The 22304-nt window shown below is 41.2% G+C and overlaps 1 protein-coding gene across 10 annotated transcripts in view; it reads right to left on the bottom strand.

Annotated features, from left to right (window-relative positions):
• The window catches only part of ST3GAL3 (ST3 beta-galactoside alpha-2,3-sialyltransferase 3), a 180943-nt gene that overhangs the window by 88833 nt on the left and 69806 nt on the right, over nucleotides 1-22304 (bottom strand). For all 10 annotated transcript variants that reach the window (XM_040564840.1, XM_040564837.1, XM_040564845.1 and 7 more), the window contains one exon: nucleotides 19906-19998. In XM_040564840.1, the coding sequence (XP_040420774.1) occupies nucleotides 19906-19998 (93 nt within the window). The remainder of the gene's footprint in view (nucleotides 1-19905; nucleotides 19999-22304) is intronic.

Genomic DNA, 22304 nt, shown 5'->3' with positions numbered 1-22304 from the left:
AGCTAATGCTTGACCAGTGAGAGCTCATGAAAACTGGATTAACACATATAACTACGGGGTTTCATCCTCTGGAAATCACTGCTTTAATTTGCCACTCAACACAACTGGAAACCTCTGAGCATTAATGTCATCCGTTTGCCAACGTGCATATTTACCTGTCTTAAAACACACGGAGGTAAATTGACCAATCAAGGCATGTATTTAAGTGCAAATCCCTAGAGTCTTATTCTGAAATGAAGGTGCCCATACAAATTTGATGCCTCCTGCAGAACAGGTATAGGGAAAGCAGGGGATTGCTCTGTTCAGTTGATGCTGAGGACCAGAAAGAAATAATCTAACACAGGAAACAGTGAGTTTCAGTATTTGTATTCAAAGGTCTCCTAAGGTTATAAATGCTCAATGTCTACCCACACAATTTAATGCCTCCACAGTTTAAGTGAAGAAGTAGAAGAACTGATAAATAAATCACGATCCGAGCACTGCTGCACACCTGGGAACAGTGTCAGGAGACTCAGGATTACAACACAGCCAGCAGGGCTGCTACAGGCAAGGACAAAAGGACAGCAACAGAGCAGAGATTAAAAGAACAAAAAGGCCCAGCACGTCCAACAAGCATTGTTATAAACTGTTAAGTTGGGTTGTAAAGGAAACAGATAGTAAAAATGACAATTTCTCCCTAATGTTTTTTTTTTTTTAAGCTACTCTTCATCAGTCTTCTGACAAACTACAGAAACAGTGCAACTGCACAGGGAACACTAATAATGAGCACAAACAGGAAAGCTGCTTCACTTTTGTCCTCAAGTCAAATTAATAATTCAACAACCTGACAATTCCTCTATAAGTCGTAGCTCCCAACAACCTTACAAAACATCTAGAGAGTGGTAGAGTGTTCAGAAAACTGTAAATGCTGCAGCTCAGACATGTGATCTGGTTTCATAATTTGTGCCCACAAGCCATTTTGGCCAGCAGAGCAGGACATTTCCTGAATGCAGGCACACCGTGGGAACAATACGGACTTCTGTTTATCTGACCTGAGGTTTTGTTTCTACATCATTTCAGCATGGAGCCAGCTGATGTGACAAAACGTATAAAGCAAGAGACTGGAGAAAAGAAGTAGCAGCCAGCACTTGGGTAACATTGGCAGCTAGATGGCAGGTTTTATTCTCTAGAAGTACTATCCAAGCCTGAATCCAAAAATGTCTTTGAGGCCAGAGCCCCCCCAGGCATGAAAGAGCTCATAGACGTCCAAAAAGTGGGTAGCTCCCTTAGGACTGTAACATTCCCAGAGAGAAACCTTGTCACAAAGCCAAGGTTCCTGACAACACAACCACATCTCAATGATTTAACAATAGCTGGCAAGCCCGCAAACTGCTGCTGCTTCTGTAATTTGCGGGACATGGATTTGTCCTTCCTCCAAGTATCTGCCCCTTTCCAGCAGCCACTCCAAGAGCATGTCCCGTTATCTTCTTGAGATTCTTCCTCCCATTATCGTCTTGTGGAAGCACCTTGGTCTGCTTAGTCCTTATTTCATTATCTTTCCCCATCCAAACGAAGGAGGAAGAAAAGATGAAGCTAATCCCTCGCCTGCTTGTGAAGCAGGCACTGTCCCCATAACATTTATTCTTAAGCCCTCTATAACTTTCTTCAACTATTATCTTGAGAGTAGTCCTATGATGAAACTGACTCAGAAAGGATTTTGTGATAAGTTTTATCAGAACAGTTCAACCATTACCATGTTACATTATTCAAAGGGACAGGCAGCATGAAAGATGCTTTTCCATCTCCACATGAAAACTTGGGCGTTAGGAACTTTCCGTGACTGAGGTCAACATTCTCGAAATATTCTTAGAGCTCAGTTTTCTAAGTCAATTTAAGTAAAGTAAGTCTAAAAAACCTTGTCCTAGATTTCAGAGGTATTGAATATGTTCAGCTTTTACGGCTTTATAGCATATATATCTAAAAATCAGGCTTTAAGGAACCTAAACCATGAATGTAGACCAAATTTTGGAAATGCTGGTTTATAGTCAAAGGCTTCAAATTGACTGCAAAAGAAACCAGAGCTCAAACAGTGCAGGTATATTTCAATTTAAAAAATATAGAAGTCTTCTATTATGAGTCATTTGCTTTGAAAATATTTTCTGCTCATTTTTCTTAGTACATTAATGCTAGAGCACTTTAAAGCATCAGGTAGACAGCAAAGAATTACCGAGTCATGGCTTTGCTGGTCACATTCTTCCTTCTCTTCTTAAATAAATTTTTAAAACTAGCATTAATATTGCATTGAAGTTGTGGATCCACACACACAAAACCCAGAATTTTCAACGTTCAACTCTTTAATGAGTTGCTCAGCCCCACTGTATATATATGTGTAAGATTTTTTCATTTGTCTGCTTTTTGAAGTATAAGCCGTAATGGATGCGCTTTTAATAAGCATCTTAGACACTGTGGAACTTTACCGAAGTACCAATGGACTGTTAAATATACTGTTGTCATGTAGTTGTGCTAATGCTTATTTTTTTTTTTTACATAATTCCTAGTGCTTGCAAGAGTGCAACGTGCATTTTGATTACTGCTCTGACACCTCACCTGGCTTCCTTACAACACCTGCAGGAGATATGCTCCTTCAGAAATAAATGAAAAGAAACCTACACTCTTCTGTGGCACAATTCCCCACAGGCAGAGCTCTTACGATTCCAATTGAATTATTCCAACTTCCCCTTTGGTCTTCCAGATACCAAGCTACAGATATAGCTACTGTGTTGGGTGGTGTTGTGGGTTTTTTTGTTGTTTTTTTTGGGGGGTGGTGGTGGTGGTGTTAAATTACCTCTCACTGCAGGTGAAGAAACCAAGACATTAAATTCAGAGCTGCAACAGTTGAACTCATATGGTATTGGAAGGCACTGCAGCAAACGCTGAAAAAACACTCTAAATTAGCACCTTACAATCATTCCCTTTATCAGGTTTTCTGACTAGTTCCAAACTAGAGGACTGAGGACTAGAAGACGTAATCAACACAGGCCAGGAAAAAACCTCTTCTCCTTGCCTGTGGGCAAAATGCTTTGCCAGTTGTCTGTGTACCTAAACACAAGTACTCCTCCTTCCTCATCAGCGGCATAATTCAGAGCATCTGAAAATGAAAACCGTAAAATGAAATAATAAAAGCAGTAAAGGAGTCAACATTTAGAAACTTCACAAGGATAATTCTTAACATTTACAACCTCTGTTCTATTAGTAACATGATCACTTTACAATGACTTCTATCATCATCGTACATTTCTATTATTCGCTAATAAAGTGTGGTTTTACTCTTTCACAATACACTGAGCTGTCTTTCAGGACAGCCACGTGCTAGGTAGACCTCACCTTCCTCCAATTAATGAGCACAACTGAGCAATACGGCATATAAACAATGGGTGTTCTAACTTACCTTGAGGTCAGAGATCTTTCAGCACATCCACATGATATAACACAACATTGTGCAAGGACCTCAGGCTCCTGCCAAGACAACCTTGCAAGCAGGCACTGTGGCACGCCATGTGGAGGTAAAAGCTTCATCCCAAGAGCAGCACAGACATGTCAGAGAGAATAAAATAACCCACAAGGGCTGCTAGCTCTGGCACAACACCCACAGATGAGCTCCTCCTTCCAAAGCCAGGTTCACCTCCACCATTTCTCGCGTTGTGCACGCACTCCATAACATGTCGCTCAAACTTATCCCATTCAAACTCACAGGGTAGTTCGTGGCAACATTTGGCAAACAGACTATGCGATTCAAATCCACTTTCTTTTCCACCTGCCAGACATATGAGCAATATTCTGCCTTATCTTGCTTTTTTCCCCTAGTCTCAGGTACCCAGAGACAAGGATTAAACAATTCTGAATATTTTTACAGGAAAGTATCATCCAATATTTCCTTTGTGCAATTAAATCCACTACAGACTTGCAAACAGCTTGTATGAGCTGTCAGAATGTTCCCAGATTTGCTTGGAAAGAGAAAGAGATTTTGTGTTTAACTAAGCTAACAATTAAGTGGTTGGCAGCAACTGTCAGGCCAACAAGCCTGAATTTAATATAGTGGAAGAGAGTTAGTGAAAGGAGAAAGATCTTGTCACTGGAAGCACAACAAATGAGAAGGGTGAACTTAACAGCAGTTTTACAAGAGACTAAAAGGAGCAACACAAGTGTAAACAAGAGGAGAAAGAAGCACATTACTGTAATAATACTAAAAAGAGAAAGTCCCAGCTCAGGGCTCAGCTATGTGAAGAGGGGGCAGCTTGATGCTGTCCGTACAACAATTCTGGAGCAGAATCCCACGGGTTATGCCTCTACATGGGTATACTATTTGGGTCACATTTAGCAATCGTGTCTTGTTATTTAGCAATGCAGATGCAGGACTTGCTGATTCATACAAGCCAACCAAGAACACGAAGTGTTTGGGTTCTCTTTTCCTGTTAAAGTCTTTGTTATTTACTGCCTGCAAGATTGCACTGAAGTTCCAGCCAAAATTCATTTCTGATGTTTCCAATGTACATTCCAAACCCAAAAAAACATGGCACCACATCAAATGTTAAAGTAAGATCATTATCAGCCAGCTGCCAAAGAGTTCCTACAGGTTCAGAGACAAAGACTAACCGAAATCGTGAACAGCAGTGCACCAAAACGAGCTGACAAGTGTTTGCACCAAAACGGCATGACAGCACAGTGGGAGATGTAGTGACCTACAGGACAGAAAAAAAAGATTTTACCATGGATGGGAAGGGATAGATAAGACAGTGGCTTATAGCCCCGGGGCTACACAGAGTGGGTAGCATGTAGAATTGCAAAACGGGCAGAAACATTCAGTGCAGAAATGGCAGAGCGATCTTTTGCCAGCAGAATAATCCGGTAGCCTCCAGGAATGTTACTAACGATGTCAATCACAACTTTAATCAGACCAAAGCCGAAGTCCAGTTGTGCTAAGCACTGCAGAACGGAGACCACTGACCAGCCCCTGCGCTGAAGAAAACGTCTGTCATTCATCCAGACAGGGGAAAGGCAGCAAATCCCCCGAACAGAGGGAACTACACAATGGCAGCAGCTATTTCAGCCCCATAATTTGAGAAACAGGTGTAGGTCAGAATGAAACGGCACGGTATGAAGAAACTAAGGCACTAATGCAGGCATAACTAATGAACCGCTCTGATTTAAGGAAACCTGGAAAGTTCTAAGGCAGCTGTGGGCAATAAAGCCAGGAAGGCCTTAGAATACAGATGTAAATGAATCAGCTCAGTAATGGGGCAAATTTAAGGAAGTTCAGATTGAAAAGCTGAAAAGAATTCCTCAGTCCAACCACCTTCAGGATTTGTTTGAATTTCTTGTATCTATTTAGCTGTTGCAGCTCTTTAAACTTTCCTAAACCCAAGGTGACCTTTAAAAAAAAAAAACTGAAAAATTTGCCAGCACATACAAACATATTCTAAAACATGCTGTCCGGAACAAACAGTCTTCAGAACAGGGCACCAAATAGTCTCTATAATAAACCAAGAGCAATTAGGCTGCTGGGAAACAAATTAGCTCATTTCATTTCAGCAGAGGAAAGGTGGCTGCAATGCTCCAGGGACAATGTGAACTGTGGGGGTCTTTTACTGAGCGACCCTGACTGCAAGCCCACCAGTTTGTACCTGTCAGGGGGAACTGACACAGCTTCCAGAGCCCAGGAGGCAAAGCTTTGCACTGGCCCATGAAAAATAACGGGCAGGGCTCCCTCCCTGGGACCCATGATCCCTTAAAATGCCCCCAATAGCCAGAACTCTCTGGACCACCAGTACAGAACCTCTTGGTCTTATTTGCTGCCTCCAAGTCCACCAGTTCCATCCCATCTTGCTTCCTAAGCTAGAGAAATTGTAAAGCTAAATTTCTCAGACGTAATATAAAGTCATGGCTTTAGACACAAAGACAGAAATATCCAGAACCATCAGGAGCTCCAAAGCTCAAATGAGCTGAGAGATGTGTCTCTGGTTCTTACCCAGACTGTTACTACACTTCTACTTACAGACAGCTCAGCATTCGGCTTCCATTCACATGCGAATAGGGCGCACACGTTAAATACATTTCCTGACGCAGGATTTATGAAGTGCTGTATAAGGCCTTTTAAGGTCTTATGCTGCAAACAAGAAATGTTACTATTTTATTTATAAAAACAGTAAACAGAGATGCAGCCAAAGAGGGGTAAAGGAGGGCCACTTACTATGCAGCCTGTGCAATCCACCCGCACGAGAAGGCCAACAGAGCTGAGAGGAGAGCTCTGGGGAGGAACCAGAGAGATGGAAGAGATCATCGAGCACGGGAGAGGAAGGCCCAGGGCTGTGGCACTGTGCAAATGCTGAAGGTGAGAAAGGGAACAAGCATCTTCCTCCCTAAGACTGGTGTGAAAAGCAGCTTTATGGAGTCAGAGTTGACACTTTGCTTCTCCACAGCTGATACAAGCCTCCCAACTCTTCAAGCAGCTGATGAAGTTAAGGTAGCGATGTCAGGCATATTCAAAGGCTTGCATTTGGCTAATTTCATGGTTTTGTTTTGCAGCTATTTCCAAGCTACTAATCGAATAACTTAAACTGCGATTTCCTCCAAAAATTATTTATTTTTTTTTAGTGGTCTAACGAAGAGAAGGTGCATTGTAACCTCCAAAAAAAAAAGAAACCCACCCAAACCTACATAAAATGTAGCAAACGCTCAACACCTGTAAACTGAGACAAGCTTGAAAACTTCCACTATTGTGTTTCTAACTCTTAATGCAGGCTGTTTCAGACCAGACTTTGCCAGGTCTTACGTATTAGACAGAAAATTCAGCAGCAGTTCAAGTTCAGTGCCATGGTAAAAAAAACAAAACAAACAAAAAAAAACCCACAAACATAGGGAAATGAGATTCCCACAACTCTAGAAAACCCCACACAACACAGTAGCACATTAAGTACCAGCTTTAAATCAGTTTTCCCACTTAATTTTTTACCCCTTAACAGCCACAGAGTAGTCACTATGAAGAACCTGTTGAGGTCTCTTCCCAAACCAGCCGTCTTGGATATATATGGGTCATCTTCCCCACAAGGCAGAATGCCTTCTCAGAGATGCCTGCTTCATGCTCTCCAAATACAGTGACTCTGATCATTATTCAGTTTATCAACCACATGTAAAAATCCCTCGTGCATTTCTAGAGAGGCAACACAATTTTGTTAAATAAAGATAGCTCTAGTCATCAATAAACCTGGCTGCAGGAACATCTTCTTCCCTTTCCCCTCATGCCTCTCCCCTCTCCACTGCCTTTATTGGGGTTCTTGCATCTTCAGTAAACAAGATTTCTTTAGATTAGCTAAAGACAGGATTATCTCAGAATAAACTGCCCTTCTGGTATCACTTTATTTGAATTACTGGATCTTCTAATTGTTTATCATAAACCAACATTCAAATATTTTGAAATCTTAACTGAATAAAGACAGTTCTGTCAGTGAAAATATTTACAGTAGCCTCACTAATTGAGCCTGATTCCAGCTTCCTGAATCTCATTACAGTAAGCTGGGCACTGCTGCAAAAGTGAAACAAATACGAGATGAATAAAAACAAACATTTAGAAACACAAGCAACTGCTTCGAGTGACATTAATCATTCCAAAAATTCTGTCAAAAACATCCCTCTGACTGGCGTCTGTCAAAATATCTCCGATTCATCATTGTATGGCCATGGCTGAGATGGAGAAAGAAAATACGCACAACAGCCAGCACTGCAAAACTGGTACAGCTCTGAATTTTGAAGTGAATTATTTTGGTATGTTAGAGCACTCCAGCAGTGGCATGTTTCACAGCATTCACCTCCTGTTCCCCCTGGGCAGCCTGATACCGACACCGTTCCCTCCTTCTTGGAGTGCACAATGTCTGGAAGCTAATTATGCAGAATGAAGTGCTGTTTTCCCCGTGTTTTCCGTCCTACAACACACAAGAGATGGTAAAACACTGAAAATCCACGGAGACACAAACAAGGGAAGCAATGCAAGCAGGAGCATGTTCAGTAAGAGTGGTGGTGGTGTATGATTATACACTAGAAAAAACACATAGACAGGCACTACGGCATGGAGTAATGCTCCTCTGTGGAACAAACTTCCCAGCAAGCAGCCTCCTGGGTTTGACCGAGCCTTTCCACACTCATGCACCAGCTGAACCCCTTCATCCCACCCAGGATGGCTCACTTTGTCCAGTGGCTCCCAAGTTAAAGGCAAACCGTCTCACCTGAGAACCTGAAGCTTCTGGGCATGGACTCTGCCTTAGGCTTCCTGCAGCTTTCTGCAACGTGGCAACACGTTGGCCAAATATCTTCACTTGGTGTCGTACTGGGTAGCAATGGCAGGGGGCTGGTAGCTAGGGGCTGCAGTGGTGACCTGTGTCAGGAGGCCAGGGACAGCTGTATGTCCCTTCCAGCCAGCTGGAAGTTCAGATGAGGTAAAGGGGTGGGCAGGTGTCTGACTTAAACTGAGCATGGGGAAGGTGGAAGAAAGGCGATTACTTACATGCTTGCTTGGTTATGTTCTTTTCCCAATACCAAAATCTGTGAACAGAAGTTGGCATCAACCAGCAATAAACTAAGTTAACGTTCTCCGAGTTGGAACTGCATTGTCTGCAACGAGCAATAATTCAAAAACACCCACATTTCACTATCACCAATTTCTTTTTCCAGTTAGATTTCCATTATTTAATTCACAAGTTTTCCATTACCCAGGTCAGCTTACCCTTCTCTTATGTTGAATAAATGAAAGCTTAGGAATGCAGCTATCTGCAAGAGAAGGACTTCAACTCGATAGTCCAGGAGGTGTGTCCTGCTCTTACGGTTTTAGTTCAGTTTCCATCTGAGGAAATTAAAAGCTATTAACATGACAGGAAAACACCACCTGTTAACTCTAGCTTCCTCTCATTTCCTGTCTGGACATGGTTTAGGAGTCCACCAGTTACAGCAAATCCTAATAATGCAACACCAAAGAACAAAGGATGTGTTCCTCAGAGAGGAGGCAGGTACCTCAAACTCCCCCCTGCACACCCAGCGAGGAGCAGACACCAAATACAATTCCATCACACCGCTGACCTGGGAGGAGCGAAGCAGAATAAACCTCCTTTCCTCTTAGGAAATGAGACTACTACTTTCCTGCTAAAACACCTTCCCCACTGAGCCCAGGCGGAACATCTTGCTGGTGGAGCAGGATGGATCTTTTGCCAAGACACCATGGCCAGGACGGGCCAACTGCGTCTCTGCAGATGCATCTACTTGGCCAAGTCTCTTTACGCTTGACAGACGAGGAAACCCCTGTGTGAAACGAGCAGTTACAGAGCAGAAGTAAACAAGCCTAGCATTTATAAACTGTTTGGTATCCTGTTGTTCCATAAATAGTTATTATTACCCAGGAGATCAGAACTGTCCAAAGGAGGAGAAATGCCCAGTACACGTGCTGACTAAAATCCCCAACAAGGGAAAGACAGAGAAAGTTTGTGGTTTTCTTATTTTAGCTTTCTTTGCTTAAACCGGGACCTCTAATGCTTACTCTGCCTCCTTCAAATTTAGGACGTCTTTTCCCAACAGCTCCAAGAGCAGCAGCCACAGGTCCAGCAGTGACGGGCTGCGTGCTAACAGAGCCCTGCGGCCAACATCTTCCTCTGCAGATGCCGAAACTCCACAGACGATGTTTAAGAAACAAATCAAAAGTAAAAAGAGCTGGCCACCACCTGCTCTAAAGAGCTGCCTATTTTGCCAAAGGTTACATTCAGACTGCCTGGAGCTGGATATTGGAGCTTTAAATACCCACCCGACCATCAGGTTACACATTTACAAACAAATGCTTAAAATACAAACAAAATTTGCAGAGCAGATAGGCTGTGCTGCTCATCCCTAACTCACTGCTTGGTGAAGCAGCTGGTGTGGCTTTGAACCTCCCTTGAGGCCAGTCCAAAGTTGGTCCTTTCTGTCCAAAACGGAGCTGGAGACCCTCACACTGCAACAGCTGCTGTCCAGAGCACTTGGACAACCTGGGGCGGACCCAACAGGGACAGGGAGAGCCCTCATGGCCCAAGTACCTTTCCCTTGCCTGTCATGGTCAGGTTTTATAACACAATTCCACCTTTCTTGTAGCATTCCTGGGATTTATATTTGGAACTGTTCATTCACAGGCAGGTCTTTCAGTGTAAACCGTTTCATTCCTAAATAAATTAATTAATTTCTCAGGTATCTTTTTGACACAGAATCACTGTCGACAGTGCAATTCCGCATGTGTCCCAAGGTATGCACTTGTCTAAACACGAACCTAGGCTGGCACTGCTGATAAACAGGTTAGAAACAAGTTAAAATTTGTGCGACATCAATTCATAAAGGGCAAGCCATATAACCCTCTAAAATGACAACCTTTTGGTTTTATTTCTTTTACGAGAACAGTGCAAGACGCATTATATGAAATATCCACAATTCTGAGGCTTTCTTCGGTGTTTTAAGCTTGGAAGAATAACAAATTGGAACGGTAGATGCGATGATTTTCAGGACAGTCGCAAGGAAACACATTTCTCTTCAGAGAGCTGGGTCACAAGTGGGACGTGGGGTAAGCTAGGGCCCTGGCTCTCACAGGAAGTTTCATGGCGTGTAAAACAATGACTCCAAGTACTTCAGGAGAGAAAAAAACAACCATGACAGTTGTTAAAGTGATGACAAATCACACAAAAAGAAAAGCACTTTTTTCTGAATGCATAAATCTTCAGATATTTAGCAAAAAAGAAGCAGAATGAAAAAAAAAAAACCAACATACTGAGTAAAATACAGCATCTCATTGCAGTCAGCTTCACGTCAGTACGTGGTGACACATCTGCCTTGCTTTCCAGCACTGAAAGCGATTTGGGTTGGCTTGAAGCAGTGACCGAGAACCCTTGTGAAACCACAGGAACTCCACCAAGCCACCGTGCTCCCTGACATTACTACAACAGTTAGCGTTACTTCTAAAATATTTAGCAATTCATCCTTGGATTTTGTTTTTGCTGCATAGTTACCTTAAAATTATAGGAAAAGAAAAAAAAAATTACAATACCAAGAAAGTAATTACCTAAAGAACTTAGGCTGCTCACACTGCAGTGGAGCTTCTACAACGTTATCTGACCGGCATCCTCAAGTGACTTTTCACATTGCTACAGTCAAAAGAGAATTTTTTTTTAATCTTTCTAGTTTTCACCTTCATTTGCCTAATGTAGAGTTGGAGGGCTCCCCAGACTCCTTCTAATTTAGCCTAATAATCTTGCATAAATTAGGCTTGGTTTTCATCCGTACTCTTAGCCAGTGTACATTGGCTGGGTGACAGCATTTCCATGCCCTGATGCTACTGAAACATTTCAATAATTGAACAAAGTGTGACAGCAAAAAGGGAGGAGGGAAAGGTAGAAGAAGAAAATAAATTGATTTGAAATACAACCCCAAATAGGGAACTTGATTAAAACCACCAGTAGGGAGAACAAACAATTATCCACTCTGCAACACAATTCAGGAAAAACTCTGAGGGAAGCTGCACAATTTTTACATCAAGGAGAAACCACTGGTGACGTGCAGAGCCTCAAAGACACCAGGAAACTTCCTGAGGCTCAGGGAAGATGATGGGGTGGACCAATAATGATGAACCTTCAGAAAGTAGATATTGGAATTTTAACGAAATGAGAAATACTCAAAAAGCTTTCCTAAAGGAATTTATGAGTAAAAGAAAAGAAGACAAGACATGCATATATAAAAAACAAACAAAAAATAACAACAGTACAACATGGCAATACTACATACAGAATTCGACTTTCATGCTGATATTTTCATTTTAATAATATACTGTTAATATCTTTTACATAAAATTTCTCTGAACTAAAAGCACTACGCCGATCATTGAGAAGTGAAGAAAGCATTGAAATAGGCTCAAATGTACTCAGATCCTCAAACAATCTTTGCTGCAAGATTTTTCCTGAAAGTTAAATATTCTTATTAGTATAGCTTTTGAGCAGATGGGCCACAGCAACAGAGCCCAAACACATGCACAATAAAATATGCTCATTTGGGGACATGCGTTAAATTTATTGCTTCTATTATAATCATGCATGTTCACACAAATACGGCTATTTATTTGTACATTTGCAAAGCTGTAATCACCCCCTCACCCCCCCACTTTTTTGTTTGTTTTGGTTAAAGTTCAGAATTTCAAAATAACTATAGTATTCGGGGGGGGGGGAGGCAGGGGAAAAAAGAGAAAAAAAAATCCTGTTCCCACTTCGGCATAAGATGCAGTGTGTACTCATACTGAGGTGAGAACAAAGATGCTCTTAAACCTCTTCCGAAGGCAAAAAGGCACATGCACCCCAAGGTCCACGTGCCCATATCGGACCTTTCACCTAACAATCTCACTTAATTCAGAAGTCATGGAAAGGATTCTGAAGACAAACTTCTTGGGCACGAAGCCTGCACATCACATGGACTTGCACACATTTATTATTATTAATCTTGAGAGAGGTTAAGCATGAAAGATTTCAGCTCCAAAAATAGATCTTGCATGGAGCCTACTGTCATGATGAGCACATAGGAATTGCATGTACTCTGCACAGTTTTTGAAAATGAAAACAGTCAACATGGGATTAACGTGAACAACCTGCACGAACTGAGGGAGAAACCAGACACCTACTTCCTGCCCAGGTGGCTGAAGGGGTTTTTGCAGTCCATTCACCTCAGCTCAGTGTACCCATGCTGCACCCTTGCCTGGGCTGGTCCAGTGATTTGGTAATTCCATAAACTGGATCAGTGAACTCATCTGGATTAAAAATAAGCTTGCGCAAAAGGAGCCGATGGATGGGGGAGGGAAAACTAACATTCGGACATGAGGATTATTTTACTTATCCAGTTTATTGCACTGTCTGCAGGTGTTTATGCTAGCTCAGGTAGGGGAGCAGCACAAGGGACAGACAGCACGAACTCCTTAAGCTAACAAAGCCAAGACAGAAGGGGTACGCAGAACAACACCTGGATCTCAGGGCAATGAATTCAGGAGCTAGCACTGAAGTTCTGTTTGCACAGCCTCGTCTGCTCATCTCTGGCATTACAATCATTGCTCTCTACAACAAAGAATGCAGGGAATCAAAGAAAACTATCAAAGAGAAATGAGTTATCTGACCACACTCTCTAACCTCAGCTTTGCTTATCACCACTACCAGTTTTCAACACCCTGAACATCAGTTATCAAACGCTGCCACTTAATACCTGCCTCCTCCTGAAGCCTGTGCAGGTGGAACCGACTGAAGCAGTCGGTGCATTGTGAAGGACAATCCCATTTCCATGGTTATAAATAGCAACAACAGCTCAGACAACAATCCTAGCTTGAACATTAAAAGCAAACGTCTTCTAAAAGACTGTGCTGCACATTCACTAAAGCACAGTCAGCTGAGACGAAATATTTTGTGAGATAACGTACTTTTCACCTTTAGGCAGAAGTATGAGAGATTTGAGCCTCTCAGATGAGTGCTTGGCAATAAAACACACACAGGAATTAGCAAAGGAACATACATTAGGACCTGGTGTATCCTCTGACCCGATTCTGTCACTCAAAATCTACGTTAATGTATGTTTTAAAAAAGCACCCTCTGTGTTTTCAAACTGGATATAATACGCAACCCACAAAATATAGAGGTGAAAAAGTGAGAGAATCAAAACGTACAGGGAAAAAAAGGCAGTATTTCATCACAAGGAGAAGGGTAAAGCAGTGCAGCAGGCTACACTTGCTGCCAATGATGGTGGTGTGGCAGACGAGAATGTGTTACGGGAAAAGCCACCGAGACCTGGGTGGGGAAGCAAGGTGCTGCCTTGACATCAGAGGTGCTTTGATGAGCACCACGCCGCGTGCATGCTTTGGCTCACACGCTTGTTTAGCCGGGGTTTTTACAAAACACAGAGCAAGGAGGCGAAGGCAGGCACGCGGCGTGCTCTGGCTCCCGGGTCGGGAGGCAGGCACTGAGCAGCACGCAGGATGGAGAGGTGCGAAACGCCGACTGCTCAGTGCCCCTGGGCACCGCTGCTGCCTCCATCCCTCCCATCCTGGAGTCCTGAGCTCCCGAGAGTGGAGTTCACTAAGGAACTGAGGGAAGCTTAGGGAGTTCAGCACTTACCAGGAGAAAATATACCTCCACCAACATGCCCTTGTTGAAAAAAACTGAAAAAAAAACCAACATATATACATAGAAAAAATGCGTATGTATATATATACATATATACCTACACACACACACACACACATATATATATATATATATAAAATATGTATGTAAATAAAGAGTACTACTACCCGCTGCACCCAAAAAGATCACAAACTACACAGAAGGCAGGTCATGCTGCAGTCAGGGAACACTTTAAAACTCCCATAGCAATTCTGAGTGGTAAACTAATTACCCAGCCTGGTTCTTCAGTGAGCTCTCCAGAACCACATGAAGCTGCCATCCTTTGGCTTCCTCTGCTCTTCTTAAATAGTTAATCAAAAAGGAAACAGCAGTCACCTTCCTGGCAGCCTCTGAGCACGGAGCTCATGCCCTGTCACTTGAGCACAAGCCCATGCTGCGTATGGCAGTACTTCACAAGGTGCTGCGACAGGCAAACACGTCCCAAGTCAGCTCTAAACAAAGGGATGATAATTCTCTTTCCAAAATATCCTTTTTTTTCCCCTGAATATCTAAGTAACAAAGCAGGAAAGCGTAGATTGGAAAGGTGTTCCTGTGTGCTTATTATAAGAAGCACAGGTTCCAAGAAGGAGATATGGAAATGAAGGGGGAAGTGTTTGGGAGGAGGGGATCACATTTTGAAATCATCCCAATCCACACTAAAGTCCTTGCTAAGGCTCCAGTTCCACCTGAAACTCCAAGCCTTATCAGAATCACGCCCTTTAGGACACAAAACAAAACAAAACACGTTCTTAAGAATAAAAACTTCATAAACTATATCTGCAGGACAGCGATGGCAAAGAAAATTTTGCTCAGCTCAGATATCAAAAGTACAGGAGTCTCTGTACGTGATGGAGAAAGGCACTCTGGAGCTGTGCTGGCTATTACACACCTGGCCTGTGTAAGTGGAGGAAAGCACAGGAGTCAAGACCTATAACATTAAGGGGGACCTAAGCATCAGAAAAATAAAGACAAATGACTAGAGAAAGTCACCAAAACGTCTTTATCTGAAGTATACCCATGTCACGCATTCCCCACTGCTATGAAAGTTTAAAACATTTTGAACTTCACGTACAAAGAAACAATTCAGCATGAAAATATAAAACCAGAAGAGATTATGTGAGAGCTGGTTTTCCTCAGAGTGGAGAGTGGGCTGCTGTATTTAAAATGAACTCTAAAAAAGAAAAATGTGAATTTTGTGAATGTGAAATGTCAAGTGCTAATCAGTAGAAAGTTTACAGCAAAATAACCAAATAAGTGAAACTCATTTTGTTTATGAATTGACTTAAAAGAGTTTATAATTCATGTATATAAGATTATTTTTTTTAGGACCAAGTCACTAGAAAGAGCTGTTTATAACCATATTCTTGGCACTAAGAAATAGTCTTACATAAATACACTATTTTGGTCACAACACCTATAATTTCTTTATATATCAGACTTTCTCTTCCCCCATAATCTGAAATCCTTTCAGACACTCTCTCTTCAATAATTCTTCCCCATATTCTCTTACCAAACACAGATTCACAAGTCTGCAGGCTGCATTCCCTCTGTATTTACCAACTCCTCGAATTTCTGGTGTTAGCTGCCAGCTTACAAGAGTCTGTGGTTGGAAAATTGGCAGTAGCTGAACCGTCCCAGGCTGGCACGGCAGCCACAAACTGTGGGCAGAGGTCTTTTTTCTCATTCAATAAAGAACACGGCATAGAAAACGAAATAACTGTACACAGGCAGCATCGTTTCCACAGCAAGGCCAGACAGAGGGGAGACTGCAGTGCTAACACAAACACAAGCTAGTGCCTTCCACACAAAGGTCACAGCATTAACTCCAGACTTGTAGGTGACCTCAGATCTACTAAAAATAGTCAAATTCACTGAACAAAGACCTACTGATACGATTCTACCAAAGACGCTTGCCATTTTCTTTGTTTCATTGAGAAACCAATAACCTTACTTCAGGCACTCTGAGTCACTGTCTACTGTTAGTCGGCTTTTAAGAGGCAGAATCAGATTGTTCTGGAAAGTGAAAAATGAGATAACCGAGGTCTCGCAGCAGAACTCCTCCGTTTGCAGTGAGCACCAGAGGCAGCCCAGCTGGCCAGCTCCTAACGGAGATGCAACACTGAGATCGTGCATCCACTCCTCTTGGTGGGCAATGGATGTCTTGAGTCAGACTGCAGCGTGCTTCTATGAAGCTATGCCAGTCTGCCTTTAAGTCACACTAATTTAAAAAAAAAACAAAAAAAACACACAGAAACACCAAAACCCAAGTCAATAAAACTTGATTGTCAGTTTGTCTTTTTTTTAAATTTTATTTTTTTTTATTCTATGAAACTTATTCTCAGGGAAAAAAATAACTGGAAATAGCATGAAATAGCACTTCCCTTCGTTTACTTTAAACCTGGTACACTAAATTTCCTTTTAATATCTCTGAATCTTGTACTGAGAGAAGCAATTACCTAAACATTATCTCTGTGCCACTTACTGCTTTACTCAGTTATCAATCCCTTCTGCTCTCTGATTTCTCTACCTCCAACTGAAAAGTCTAAGTCTACTCAATCTTTCTGATCACAGAAATAACTCCATTTATTCTTTATTTATCTTTGTTTATTCTTTATTACCACCATATATATTGAATTATTCTAGTCCTGTTTCAAAATTAGTTGAAGAGAATCACATCCATTATTGAACAGAGGTGCAAGGCAGGAGACACAGCGGGATAACATTCTTATTTTTTCTGCATTTCTCTTTTGATATGTTCCCTCTTTTAGCCGCCACTGGTCAATAAGTCACAGAACCATCCACAGTAATTCCAATTTCTCTTTCCCGATTTGCAAGGCATAACTGAGTACATCATTGGGTATATGCCGTCAGATCAATCTTCTCAATAAACACTGTCTGCCATCTATCAGAACTGAACCTGGCCTGCTATTCTGTCATCCCATCACTTTGTGCTGTCACGTCCCTCTGACATTCTTCAGAGTCAGCTTTTGGTCTTGCAACCTGGAAAAATGTGTCAGCGTTTATTATTCATCCCCTGTTCCAGATATTTTATGAGCACTTGGAACACCACAGATCCCAGCACACGTTCTGCAGAGGACTCCATGAGTGACATTGCTGTATGGTCCAATCTTCTTTTTTTTTTTTTTTTTCCCCCCATACCATTTCCAATCTTTGCCTAGTCACTACCTAATCACTACAGGGTTACGCCAGTTTAACCTCCTAACAGTCTTGGAAACCCCAAGAGGTGTTTTGTTTTTTAAATAAGAAATCCAGACACATTGTGTTAGTTAAATCACCTTCACCAAATGCTCATCCAGTCATTCACACAACATGAGCACATTTACAAGCCCAGACTTCCTGCTACAGAAGACAACTTGACTCCTCTCTATTATCGCCTTTATCCTTGTTAACACCAACTCTATTCCTTTTTTTATAGTTTCTACCAAGGTGCCTAATATAGAAACCAGGCTCTCTAATAGTTTCCAGTTTCCCAAACACTCCGTGAGCCCCTCTTTAAAAGCCTGACACGTTTACTGCTTTTCATTCTTCCCCTCTAAGGCCAATTTAAGCAATGATTATACACAACCGTGTGTAACTCAGCAACTTCACCGCCGAGTTCTTCACAAAGTAAGAACTTTTCCTAGCAATTCATTGTGTTGATTTGCTCCAAAATGTCACCCTTCTGACAGCTTCCCCCAGTTAGCTCCCCACAAAGGAGGTCTCCACATGGGAACCACTCTGCAGTGAATAGCAATGCAAATAACTTCTCTGCTATGGCTTTACCTTCCATTAGCGCACATGTAATATTATGATCATCTATCAGCCCATCAGGATCTCTGGCAGGCTTTCTGCTTTTGACAGTTGGACAAAGTTTTATTATTTTTCATGCCTTTCTAAAGTTGTTAAAGTTGTTCCTCAACATTTTTTTGGCCTACCTTACTATGGTGTATATTTAACTTGCCAAAGTTAATGCTCTTTCCTATTCTCCTCATTTGGATGTGTCTCCTGCTGCAGAAACATGACTTATTTCTAAGGAGCCTTGTTTACTTTACTGGTTAAGCCAATCCTTGTTTGTTTTTGTGGCTTTCCTTCAGCCTCTTCTTTCTCCTCCCATCTCAGACTTTCACCACTGAAACTGGACACTGTGTTCAGGAAGATTTGGGTTGTGTGAGTCTTTTTGTTTGTTTGTTTTTGGTTAACAAGTGCGAAAGACAAGCAAAATTTCTCATCTTACGCATGTCCATGTGACCCTGAAACAGCATTTCAGCTATGATACTTTGCTGAGACTACATGAACCTTTTTCTCTGTCTGCTTCCAAGACAGTTTTTCTATCTTAAAGGCATAATCTGCATTTGTTCCTCCCAGATGTCTTGTTTCATATTTGGATGTCTTAAAATATATTTCATTGGACTGTGGCCACTTAAAAAAAACAGGCAATCCAGATTGTTCTCTAGAAGTACCCAATCATTTATTGAGTACTCTCCAATAAACGTATCATCTGCACACTTAACCTAGGATTTTTTCCAGCTTGGATTATTGATGGCGACATTAAGCACTGCGAGAATGAGAACCGATTGACTGAGGAAATAACGTTGTGGAAATAACTCCATTCAGGCTTTCCTCACCAGCAACCACATTTTGAAATTTCTAGGGCATTGCTCTTTAATCCATCTAGTGCATACTCATGCTTGGTAAAGTCAGAAGTCACATTTTCACCATTAAAGAAGCACTTACCAAGAAGAGTTACATCCTCTGAAAAATATTTATTCTATCTCAACTATTTCCATCATATTTTGCCTATTTACATTTTAAATTGCACTAAAAAGTCAGGAACCTTTAGAATGGGAAAACATTTATTCATTTTATTCATGCTTGAAAACAGCCAAACCAACTTCATCCAAATAAAACAAAACAAAAACAAAACAAAACCCCCCAACATTTTATGGCAAAGACCAAGCCTGAAAAATGTCACCCTGAGAGATCATGTTTTTTACTAATGACATAAGCAACTGAAAACAAAAGCTAAAATAAAAGAAATCATGCAGGCAAGATGATTTACATTTAAGAGTTCTAAATATATTAGATTATGATACCTGGCTTGGTAATATTAGCTTTGTATAGTTGCGTATGAGGGAAGTTTCAGAAGATAATTCTTTGCAGAACTACAGGTCAGCCATCCTTACACCAATCCTACGTAAAATAATGATATTTCTGACATTGAATGCTATTAATAAAGAATTGAAGGACATGCTGGAAAAAACCTGCAGACCTTAGTAAGATTTAGGAGAAGCAACTGAACACAAAACCCCAGCAAGATGATATCTGTAGAACTATAATTTTTTAATGCATGAACAAGAAAACAAACGGACTAGAGAAAAGGTACTTCCTCTTTACGCGACATTAGTTCAATGCAGTTAGCTGTTTGTGAGTGACCAACAGTGGTCTGTAAGTAGCTACCGAGGGGAAAAATAGCATTTTGGGTTTTAGCAGGCAAAGAAACCCTCTTCTTGAAGTCTAATTTAAAATGAAAATGAGATGAGTATTTTGCAGTAATTGGTTTATCTATAGAAATAACTCATCACATTGTTACCAGATTCTCAGACAGCTGAAACCTTTAAATGAAGATAACTAGCCTGTGAACCATGATGAATTTACTTGGAAAAAAAAAGGTAAAGTAATTACTTACTTTGGGAAGATGACAGTCATGAGTGCTGATGCATAACCAGGCTTGCACACTCCCTCAGAGAAATTTGCATACCTTGATGCCAATTCTGGAGGCCTGTGAAAAATAAGGACAGAGTCAGGACTCTCCTGCCATGAACTGGTTTTTGCAATCATCCAAGTCATTTTTTCTTACAACTTTCCTCAATAACAGCTACGAGGAATAATAGCCAACACAGAAGGGTATTCATTTGTTGTAATATAGCACCACGGGAGAAGAAACAACAAAGGAGAGAGTTAAAGATATGTGAAATACCAGTAAACCACTATTTTTTGAAACATTTTCATACCTAGGAAGGTAAAGCTTATGGAAGAAATGTATTGAGACACCTTTTTAGACTTCAGCTTTTCAAAAGGGAGAAAGTATAACCAGCAGTTTGCTTTGGCTATTTTTCTAGAGTATGATCAAAGTTAAAATTATAGAAAAGTATTATTTGTAAGATACCTTTCAAACATTTGAAACAAATTGCTGAGCAGTTCTGACAGGCTATCATCAAGGGATGCATTCAGCATTTGGGACAGACAACATTGCTGCTGCTGTTCTGTTGAGATGTGTCTAATAATTGAGTTTGGCTAGCAATTCCAGGACCAAATTCAGATATGCATTTTTTCTTCCACTTCGCTTTGGTACAGAAACAACATCTATTTAGCATTTAGCAACTCAAGGAAAGATACTTAAGTCAAGTACATATTTTTACCATAGACCTACTGAGCGACCTGGAAAAGTACCATTTAATTTTGCTTGTGTTCCCATTTACCACCTGTAGAATTTTTATATTCATTGTTTCACAAAAAACATAGCAAAGGTTAACTCACTTGGGCTTTTGAGATAACATTATATATCTTAATGTCGGTCACAGTATGAGAATGATTAATACTCCCACCAGAAAAATGCATTTACAGTTACATGTTCAATAATCAGTGGAGGTTGCAAGTGTTTACTACTACTGAGGGCAGATCAATAATTCTGTATATACAGCGCTATTTTGATAGCAGTAGGCGTGGAACGAAGGTTTTTTTCCTACAGGTCAGTAACAACAGTCAAATGAAGACAACAGTACAGATCTGCAAAATAGATTTTCAAAAATCATTTTGAAGAGCCCAATATTACCACAACAGTATTTACTTTTCTACGCATCACCAACATCGGTTAGGTTGCAAACTGCTGCTGGAGGTAACAGCATGGAGTCAGAGCGTTTCAAGTGAGTGATACAAAGCTGAACCCCTGAACTGAAAACGGGATCCTGGAGGGATCATGAGCAGTGGTACAAACAGAACCCTAACCAGGGATGTTCTGTATTTGAATGTCAGCAGTTCTGTGCTGAACTGGCAGTAGCTTTCCTTGTACTGGTACTGGGATCACTTCCCAAGAGATCATAGCCAGCTCCAGCTGGATGATCAAGAGGTGAAAAGTACATTTTACTATTGTACATATACTACAAAATTTCCTAAATCTGTGGTTCTTAAAGAATACAGTTTTATTCAGCAGAAACAGTCTAAGTCTTCAACAGCTGGAAAAGGACGTAAGCTAGACAAAATAAAAAGTTACTGTAAGTATTTCATTTGTTAAGACCTTTGTAGATAAAAACTACATGAAAAAAGTTAAGGTAACATAGGCCCAACTCTAATCCTGCCACAGGTTTCCCACATAATTTTGGTCAAAACATTTGATCTTTTACTATCACAATTCCTCATCTAGGACTCGCACTGAATGATTTATGTTCGGACTCCAGTCCAGATCTCTTTATAAATAGGCACAGGAAGGGAAGGTCTGTTGTTGACAAAACAGAATGTTTTAATGGTGCTAAAATATATTCCCTTCTAACACCGTCAAAAGGGACAGCGTGGTGTATAGATCACTGCTTGTTGCAGCATGCCACCATTTCAGATATGAAGAAGTGGGGGAAATTTTAATCTCTATCAAGCAAATATAAGTGTTACTGGATTTTTCTGGCTTAGGGAAAAATACAGAGCTCCCTAATACCGAAATCTTCAAAAACAAGCACAAAGCAACTGGAATTTATCTGTAGCCACCACGGTAGTGAGTCATTGCTGGCAAACTTGTATAACCATTTGAATGGCAGGCTTTGCTCATATGACCTCAGTGGTCACACAGAATATCTTGTGCCACAAGCACAGGCATTTTTCTCTTTTCTGATTTAACGGCGCTTTCATTATCAAATTAAAATGTCACTCAGATGCCCATCATGGCGTTTCTGCAAAAGAACAGTGTGCTGACAACCCCGTGCATTTGCTTCGCACAGAAGGGCTGGTCAGCGCAGCATACTGATGCCGGAGCTGTCAGTTACAAAACCCACAAAGATACTTGGAGCTGCTGGAGCCTGAGGGGCAAAGCTGCTGACA

This window comes from Cygnus olor, chromosome 8, assembly GCF_009769625.2.
Source record: "Cygnus olor isolate bCygOlo1 chromosome 8, bCygOlo1.pri.v2, whole genome shotgun sequence".
Classification (NCBI taxonomy): Eukaryota; Metazoa; Chordata; class Aves; order Anseriformes; family Anatidae; genus Cygnus; species Cygnus olor.
The sequence above is the reverse complement of the archived record's forward strand: the minus strand, read 5'-3'. Positions and strand labels throughout refer to the sequence as shown.